The sequence below is a fragment of the Salvia splendens genome, chromosome 14 (genome assembly GCF_004379255.2).
Source record: "Salvia splendens isolate huo1 chromosome 14, SspV2, whole genome shotgun sequence".
NCBI classification, from domain to species: Eukaryota; Viridiplantae; Streptophyta; class Magnoliopsida; order Lamiales; family Lamiaceae; genus Salvia; species Salvia splendens.
In genome coordinates, this window is record NC_056045.1 from 15,933,874 (window position 1) to 15,943,875 (window position 10,002).

The 10,002-nt window shown below is 35.6% G+C and overlaps 2 protein-coding genes across 2 annotated transcripts; one reads left to right on the top strand and one right to left on the bottom strand.

Moving 5' to 3' along the window:
- The first annotated feature begins 2,955 nt into the window (after positions 1–2,955).
- On the top strand, positions 2,956–5,532 carry LOC121765777 (sm-like protein LSM8). The gene is made up of 6 exons (XM_042162005.1): positions 2,956–3,145; positions 3,623–3,713; positions 4,241–4,281; positions 4,359–4,433; positions 5,159–5,211; positions 5,291–5,532. Exons 2-6 carry the CDS (start codon positions 3,677–3,679, stop codon positions 5,379–5,381), a joined length of 297 nt encoding a protein of 98 aa, XP_042017939.1. The 5' UTR covers positions 2,956–3,145; positions 3,623–3,676; the 3' UTR covers positions 5,382–5,532.
- Positions 5,533–6,190: 658 nt separating this feature from the next.
- On the bottom strand, positions 6,191–9,367 carry LOC121764247 (probable metal-nicotianamine transporter YSL7). The gene is made up of 6 exons (XM_042160300.1): positions 9,031–9,367; positions 8,248–8,411; positions 8,070–8,167; positions 7,856–7,990; positions 7,591–7,780; positions 6,191–7,294 (listed from the first exon to the last, which is right to left on the bottom strand). The coding sequence occupies exons 1-6, from the start codon at positions 9,365–9,367 to the stop codon at positions 6,191–6,193; spliced, it is 2,028 nt and encodes a 675-aa protein (XP_042016234.1).
- Positions 9,368–10,002: the final 635 nt, after the last annotated feature.

Consider the following 10,002-nt stretch of genomic DNA (forward strand, 5'->3'; position numbering starts at 1 on the left):
GGAAGTCTAGTCTTCATAGCGTTGTGGCATTATCAACAACTGAAGCAGAATTCTTGGCATTAACAGCTGTTGTGAAAGAAAGTGCTTGTTTGAAGGGAATTTTGAATGACTTTGGTGTACAACAAGAGACTGTAGCTATTAGAACAGTGCTCTATATTTGGCTAAACACCAGGTTTATCACTAGAAGAGTAAGCACATTGATGTGAAAATGCATTTTATTAGGGAGAAGATAGAAGAATGGGAAGCGAAAGTGTTTAAGGTTCATACATCAGAAAATCCTGCTGACATGTTGACAAAAACGCTGTAGAAAGGGAAGCTTGAGGTTTATATAAATCTGGTCAATCTATGCAAAATGAGTTCAGGAAGCAAGTGATCAATCAAGGCGGAGACGTAACTAGAGAAATGAAACAGTTGCATCTTTTCTTTTTTTAATCGCTTCAGGCTTTGATCGCCAAGCAACTCCCAAGATGGTAGAAGAGTGGATTGTGTGTAGCGGTTTGGGCTTCCATGTATCTTTTTCTCGCTATGTCCAAGATATCACATCGTGATTGCTTCCACCAGTTACAAACATATTTTCCTCCCATAGCATGAATGCAAGGCCATTGATGATCCCCCTTAATCTCGTCAATTAATTCTAAGTATTTGGTCTGCAAAATGTTTTATTGAAATGGAGTTAGAATCTCTTGCCAAAAGTTAAAGGTGTGGGAACTACAAGTTTTTTGTAAGACATGGCTCAAAAAAGTCTCTTACCCCCTTTTGCTTGACTAGATTCAAAATTTATGTATGTGAATGACCTTTACCAGCATAAAAAAGGTGGAGATTTGTTGAATGATTGTCATTGCTGAGGTAAATCAGTAGCTAAAATCAAAGGGGAAGAAATGAGAGAAGAACAACTTGTTCTTTAGCTATGACAAACAGTAGCCGTTGGATTAGTTTCAATGGTGAGATTGAATCTGAGCCATCAGATTGTTGTTTTAAACTCACAAATCTCTCACTTTCTTCTGTAATATATCTTCTTCAATAAGCAGAAATTATAGCTCTAATTTGCTTTAAATAATAGAGAATAAAATGAGAAAAGATGAAAACAGAGAGATGATCGAATGTAGAACTTGAATATATGATTTGTGATAATCAATCGATCTTAAATAGACAGAAAAATACTAGCTAAACCACTAAACAAGTATTGCATCAGCAACTAATCCACTAACACACTATCTAAGCCACTAATAAGACTCCAAAAAAATAGCAACTGACTTGACTCTAGAATACTCTAGAGAACAAATCTAAAACTTGCTTTTACAGATTATTCGAATAGTAAATTTGAAATATTAAACTTAAAATTCAAATCTTGGTCTTATTTACTTTACCACACAGATTGTACTAGTCGTTGGAGGCTGTTTAAGGGTTGTTTTTCTTTTTCTCTCTCGATTGTAATCATAGAGTGAGTTTCAATAAGAGTTTTAATTTCCTCCACATAAACCCTAGTTTTTCCTCTTGTGTTCTTGATCGAAGATTAAAGCTTGAAAATCAACAAAAATATAATACTAGTAATTTTTTAACAAATAAAATAATCTGAAGTAATAAAAAAAGAAATAAAAGAGTACAACTTATATATAATATAAAATAGTAAAAAAAGAGAAATAAGTTACCCGTTTAATTATTATTATAAGGCATGCACAACGCAATCCCTTCGTCACATTCTAAGACGAAGATCGGACATGGGACATTGTTGCAAGCATTCCTTCACCCATCTATTCCCCGGACGAATAATGTGAGGGGCCGTTGTCCCTCCATGCGCTCCACACCTTCTCCACCAACGGACAATCAACGTGAAGCCTATTCGCGGGCAGGCGAGTGAACTTCGTAAAATATTTCTCCCTTTTTGTCCCATAAAAATATGTTCACTTTTCATTTTCTTATGTCCAACTCCCATAAAAATATGAACATTTCCATTTATGAAAAGTTACCCCAATTTATTACCCTTATATATCAAGTTATTTACAATTTATATCACCTTTAAAACACTATTAATAACGTGGATCTCATTATCTACTAACACTACTTTAATTACTTTTCTCCTCCCCTCTCTTACTTTACCAATTTTATCTAAATTTCCGTATCATATTATATGCTCATATTTTTATAGGACGGAGATAATATTTTAATTCAAAATTGAACCCTTTATTTGAAACATATCTGCTATTCAATAAAAATCTCTTTTTAGTGGTTCTACGAAGATAACCCTGGCTAGCCAAGCTCTAGCAATGCAACCAACCCCATACACTAAGCCACAAGCAAATCCGACAATATCTAATCAAACACATTTGAAAAAATAATTAGGTCACAATAACTAATGATTTTAATTTAGAATACGTATTTAATCACTTGCAATAAAATGTAATTTTAGAACTTATTATATATATTTTCTAATTTTCACTAAAATGTAGTCCAAAAAAATAGTCTTGTACAAAATTCACCAAAAATAAATAGATAGTGCTAATTTCAATTTATGAGTCAAAATAGAAAAACATGAATATTTGTATAGCACAGTGTGATCTGTTGCTAACTTTTCTTAAATTGTTAACGTGTTAACTTATCAACGTAGTGTATTAAAAATATTAACACAATGATAATGAAATATCAACATAAACTTAAGTTGTTATTTAATACATTATGTTGACATTAATATTTAAATGTCAATGTCAACGTCAACACAAATATGTGTTAATATTTTAATGTGATCGTATTGACATTTTTAATATACTGTGTTGATAAGTTAGCAAGTTAAGAAAAGTCACCAATACATCAAACCCCTTTATATACCAATGTAACTTTTTAACATTTTACTATATGTATTTTAATTATATTAAAAATGAAAATGTTATCCTGACATAAAAGAAATTGAAAAGGTTAAATTAATGAAATCGATAGTTTTTAAATAAGCAATGGGTTAACTTTAAGTGGCCTCTCATAACATATAACGTGAACTCTGCCGCATCCACCACAGGCCTCAGCGCCGCCGCCGCCCCGAAGCCTCAGAAAGTAGCTGCTCTTTTCGCTGCTCAAACCTGCCAGTCCATTCCATCGGCTGCCGCTGATTGCTACTTTCATTTTCACTTGCCTTCTATTTTCTCAGGGGCTCGAGGTAAAATGCTGATAAATTAACGAAGCTATTGTAAAATTCTTTTCGTTTGGTGTTGGAAGTTGGAACGATGTATTGCCTTTGCTCTCATTTGTTAACTTTTTGGATTGATACGCATTTTTACATTTTCTCTATTAAGTACTGTCAATTATATGAACCATGGCTAGGGTTCCCGATTTTGAATGGTACTTTTAATTTCTGGTTCGTGAAGACTGTGAGTGGAATAATTAGACGAGAAATTGTTAGCTTTGTGTTATCAAAGATTTCTGAATTCAGATACCCCATCTAATTGGATGTAAAATATACGGGGAGACTCTTGTTTGGATATCATTTGGAGCTTCAGTTTTTGCCGAATGTACATTTATTTAAGACTTTTGGATTTTCCTTGTTACTACGTCACTCCAAGTGAAAGGGGGAAATGTTGTGTATAAGTGTGTGCTTCATGCATTTGAGTTGTTGTTATGATCTGCATTGATGCAGAACTCATAAAGGCCATTTTCTCGCTTGTTGCTCGTTTTTGTTGAGCATCAGAAGATGGCAACTGGAGCTGGACTAGAGACTCTTGTTGATCGTATGTAATCTCTTATTCCATCTATGCGTATTGATTGTATTATCATCTGAATAGTTTTGAAGTTCCATTTGTTTTATCTACCGCGAACTTGGCAACTGCTTTCATAGACTTGGAAAGATTATTTTTTTTCTGAAAGTATTATATCCTGGTGATTCGTGATTTAAATTTTTTATATACCTCCCGCCATAACATTGTGTAGGATTTTTGGTTTGTTTCCTTACTAACATTGAAGAGGATATAAATCATATAATCAAATAAGCAAAAAGTGGATCAAAAGTCTTTGTTTGCCCTATTGTATAACCATTTCACTTTGGATAAGACTTTCTTATCGACGATAAGATTAAATTGACTCAGATTATATTCTAGAATATGCTTGTCCTATGTTTTTTGAAAGTTAATACATTCTTAACTCTCTCTTTGTCTATGCTAGTCAAGAGTTGATAACATCCTATTAGGCACAGCAGGTGTTTTCGGCATGTTTAATTCTCTACCAGTCATGACTTTTTTATTCTCTTTTTTTATTGTAGAAACAATTTCAGTTATCACAAATGATGGGCGGAATATTGTGGTAAGTTTCATGTTTAGGCCAAAATAGAGAAAATTAACTTAGGGTATATTTTACTGAAAATATGACCTTGCATGCAGGGAATTCTAAAAGGTTTCGATCAAGCTACCAACATAATTCTTGATGAGTCTCATGAACGTGTGTACTCCACAAAGGTCTCTTCTCCTGCAAGTATTGAATGCTTGAATATTTGCTAACTAATTAGTCTTGATTTACTTGTCAGTTGTCTGCCAATTAATGATTTTTGTTCAAGGAACTATGTCAATTCGTTTTAAAGACACTAACGATTTCGGTCAATTTTGCTTCAGTTTTCAATCAAATTAACCTTTGTAGTGTTAATCTTGCATTAACTGAAATCATTGCCTTTGTCACGCACCATATTTAGTTTTCATTATGTTTCTGAATTTTTTATCTGATGTTTAGAAATCCGAAACAAAGGCCTCATAGAAGAACTAGTACAAGGCTTGAGATACTCGGCCAAAGAATCTCTTAATAAATACTTCTTTGCTTTGTAATTGATATGTTTTCTTGATGTTAATGAGACAAAGGAGGAGTGACATCTTGTTCATTCGATGAAGATCACATATTGTCCATTCCATCTTATTAGCCTCACAGATAATTATGGGGTTAAATTGTGCAAGAAGTTATTGTTGTACTCCCTCCGTCCCATAATAGATGACAAACTTGGGAAATGGCAGATGTTTTATGTGTTAGGTGGAGAGAGAAAATAATATATTTATATTAGTGTGATTTTTCCAAAAAAGTAAATGTGACATCTTTTATGGGACAAACTAAAAAGGAAAGTGTGACATCTATTATGGGACGGAGGGAGTACATTTTAGTTGTAAATATTTAGATCGTCAAGTCTTCTTATTTGTAGGAAGGCGTGCAACAACTCGTTTTGGGCCTCTACATCATCCGGGGCGATAACATGTATGATATCCCTCATGTTTTGCATCTGATTATCATATTTTCGTTTATATAATTCAAATTGTTCTTTCTACATCTATAGAAGCATTGTTGGAGAGTTAGATGAAGAGTTAGATGCAAGCTTGGACTTATCGAAACTTAGAGCTCATCCTTTGAAGCTAGTCATTCACTAATGTGTGCCATTGCGAATACATATGCAGATGCCTTAAAGCTGTTGAGCTTTGCTTGTAAGAATTGAAGTTTAGCTAGAAGCAGGAGAGGTAAAATGTGGATGTTTGATCGATATTATTTGATAAATACAATTGTTCTCATTCATGTTTGTTTTGCCGGTTGTATGGTGCCCTTCACAATTTGGGTTTGCTGCCATGATTTAAACGAATGAAGAAGTAAATGTCTATTCAAATCTGCATGCTCAATGTAGTTTGAAGAAACGTCTCACTCTAAGTGGGACATTCTAAAAAGAAAACGAGCCATTTTAAATGGGACAGATGAGTACAATTGTCATCTACGTTATTAAAAAAGTACAATTAGCACAAATTAAATATAGGAAATAGAAAACATGAAAATAGCAAATTGAAATCTCCTATTTTGTTTCGTCAAAGATAAAAAAAAATGACTAATGAAGATCAAAACAGTAAAACAACAAAATTAGGTAGGAAAGAAAAGTTAAAATTCGGTACAACATATACTCCTACTATTCAATGAAATCAAACTATTAGCAAATATATGAAATTATAATTCCAAGTGTGTCACACATGGCCACACCCACATATCATAGGTGGCAAGATAGGTAAACAAATTGATTGTAATTCTTCTATTTTAGTTGTGATTCTTAATTTTGTGTTGCATCCATATGGTTATAGACATTGATCGAGCATAGCAGCTATATCCCTTCAGAAAAATGTTAACATCAAACCAATAAGACCAAAGCATAGAAAGTTTTAAATTCCATTATTGTATGAGCTCAAATGTTTGTCTTGAACTAAGAAGATAAAACACCATCAACTCTAGCATTATCTTTTTGGGACAAAAACTTCATGCAAATAGGTGGTTTTACACCTGCAAAACCTAGAAGTGAGCTTGGCAAGGCCCATATCCCGTCTCCGCAGATCAATCCAGAAGCTACTGCAGGCGCGAACGCGTCGGCCTTTGCCTTGTCAATCTTCTCCCAAATGAACAAAATCAAGCTCCCAACACACATATCAATAGCAAAGTAGCCTCCAAGGTAGAACGGGATCGCCATCGCCATAGGCATAGGAATGAACCTCCCCCGTTTTGGCCCCACAGCATCTCTTACTAGGTTAATAGCCAAGGCCGCTATGAAAAACACCCAACACAGAGTAAGGCAATGCTTGGGCAAAGAGGAAACTCCCTCAACGCCCAAGATTGCTATGTTCCGGTACATAAGTGCATAAGGCGCAGGGTATGGCGAAGTGCTGAGTCCGAGGTCATTAAAAGCCTTGTAGAAGAGCCAAAACACGCATGGAGTGATCACGCATCCCATAGCAGTACCGATGATTTGGCTCACAAACATGGTCCGTGGAGATGCAAGGGTCAGGTACCCGGTCTTGAAGTCCTGCGTGAGGTCAGAGGCGGTCGATACAATATTCATCATCACGCCACACGCGGCCAGCCCTGCCAGGACGCCACCGTGGGACACTCCTGCCCATGCACCAATCATAAATATTGCCAATTTTCCATAACCGGCTGCCATGGACCAATTAGTAAGACCAGCTCCGTAGGCGTTACAGAAGGCTAGTGCGGGTGCCAAGATGTATAACAACACAATGTGGTACCATTTTAGTTGGTAAAATATGTGAGGAATCGTGGCAGACGAGATTGCTGCAATGGTGATGTACCCGACAATGGCAACCCAAGTAGGGACTGCGTCTTCGAGAAAAAAATGGTTTCTTCTTTGTTCATCGCAAGATAAAGCAGGTGTTGGAGGAGATGTTGTTGCGTTGCCAGTGATAGAGCTGATGTTTTTGGAGCGGAGTTGGTGGTATAACCCCAACAAGGTGCGGCTAAGGATCTTAATGAAGTTGTAAAGGCCATCACCAAGAATCATAGCTATAGCAATGAAGACCTGTTACAAATGTGAAGGATATATGTCAGTTATAGAATGGGAAAGATAGGTCTAGTTAGGTTGCTAACTGCTAACAATGTCAACCGCCTATATTATAGATGTTAACACGAAGACATTTGTACATCAACTAATTACTAACTATGTCAACAGTCTATGTTATAACATAGATGTCAACAAGGGTTCGTGTTGACATCCGTAACAAAAGCTGTTGACATACTTAGCAGTTAGCAATTAGCAAATAGTTAACAACTGATCACATTTATATAAAATTGGTTAGCAAAGACAAGAAAAGTTACCCGGTATCCTTGCAAGCCATTAAGGCTGCTGGATGAAAGATGAGCCGAGTACCAATCGCCCTCCTTCTTCTCAATCAATGGCCACATTATGCCCCATGATAGGACTGCACCGAGCAGCATCGACACGTTGATAATATAGGGACAAATCATGCCTACGCCAACATATGTTGCAGAGAAGTCGAAGTAGAACCTGGTGAAAATGACACAAGTGAAATACAATTCTATATGAATTAATGAATGTAAGATGGCCAAGGAGGTTGCTGACTTGTTCTGATAGGCTTTAAGGCCAAATGTGGGGAAATTGCTGAATCCACATGTTTCGGTTGCAGCGAAAAACCATTGGAAGAAACCCCACAAGAAGCTGAAAGAGAAGAACTTCCCCAAGAATCTGACTTGCTTCCTGGAGTGAACAAGCAAGACTATGTTGTGAGATCATTCACTTTAGAGTAAGGAATCAAATAAGGGTAGTCACAACTCACTTGGCTCTCTTGGCACCTCGAGGAGTGTGGAAGCTATTGATCAAATGAGCAGTTGCAGTGCCACTTGGAAAAATCAGCTTGAAATCCAAGATCATTATCTGAAACATTTTGACATAAAATTTGCATCACAACTCAAAAAAAACAGAGAGAGATCATGTTTCTTGAATTGAACTCATACCTTTCTGAGGGGCAGAACGCAGAAGAGTCCCACAAAGCTAGTGAGGAATAGGAATCCGATCATCCACGAGAGCGAAGGATTCTTGATATTCTCAGGGTTCTTAGCTGAAGTAGATTGTCTTGCCACAACTTGGCTCATGGCTAAAAGGTAACTTCCAAAGCCTCCTGGTCATTTTCTACAAGTTACACCTTATACAAGAAACTAACAACTTGCATCATTTTACTACTACAAGCTAGTGAACAAGTATTATCAGTTTGTGAAGAACTCAATGTCAGTTCACTTCTTTCAAATGTACAACCAAGGACATATCAAGACCCACCAAGAACTCTCTTCTAACATTTTTGGTCTTTTTCATACTCATTTTAGTTCACGAATACATTAATATGAGTTTACATCATGAAATATATCACTCAATATCATTTACTCATTTTAAATATTATTTCTTGACTGAAGATCAGGAATGAATGATATGTTTTATGATGCCAACTGTATCAACACTAAAATGATTGGCAAATCTCATTTTTTAAAAGTTATCACCCTACATACTACTCCCTCCGTCCCACTTTAGGAGTCCCAATCACTTTTCTGCACTCGTTTTATAAAAATGATAATAAATAAGTAAAGTGGAGAAATTGTAAAGTAATTAAGACACCATTTCTCCACTTTAACTATTTATTTTTATTTTTATGAGTATAAAAAAGTGACTGGGATTCCTAAAGTGAGACGGAGAAAATAGTACTTTTATCGATTATACTATCACTTAGAGAGAGAGGGTGTACTGACCGCTAAAGGCGATGCCGGCGCTGGCGATGACACATGTCTGAACGACAGTATTCTCTTGCCTTGTAAATGGGAGGGTGAGGAATCCAGATTTGTGTAGAATCTTTGTCCAAGAATTGACAAAAAGGAATCCAAGCAGGCCAACAGAGACACCGAGTGAGGGGACAATCCCAGTTGTGAGGTTGAGCTTCATCACAATGAAGGTGAACAATATGCTCAGCATAAAGCTCACCACCAAAGCCCTCAATGTCAGCTGATCTTGCCACCGTGGCACCTCCTTGCTCTCAAAAATCTTCTCTATACACTCATCTTCCATCAACTCCATGCTCCTGCCACTCATTTTTTCTAATCTTTTTTTTGCTAAATGATTATGGCTTACTCCTTTCTTTCACTTCTATTTATACTATTTCTCCTAAGTCAAGACTACATATCCTCTATACACCATAGTCATAAATAACAATGTTATTATGTACTTTATAATTTGTAAAATGGAAAATAGAGATTGACCTACATATTTTGCCATTTGCACTTAATGGTATTGGCATAGTTGGCTCAATTAATACTACCACAATTGCGTCCAACAAGGACCAGATCTAATTTGAAATGTACTTGAATTTTTTTAATTATTTAATACTCCCTCCCTCCCAATAAATATGAAACATTTTGTCTTCGAGAATGTAATTTTATCCAATGTTGTTTTATGAGTTAATGAAGAGAGAGTAAAATAAGAAAGAAGAAAAAATAGAGGGGGTTTTGTTTTCATTTTAGGAAGCGTTTCATTTTTAATAGGATACCAAAAAAGGAAAATATTTCATTTTAAATGGGACAACTTAGGTATTATATTGTTGTATAAAAAATCCAAGACATATATACTGAATATAAATAGAAGAATTAATTTTATTTTATTTTTGTGTAATATTCTATTTAATTAAAATCATCATTGAACAGTCGAATTAACGGAAAATAGGGTTGCGG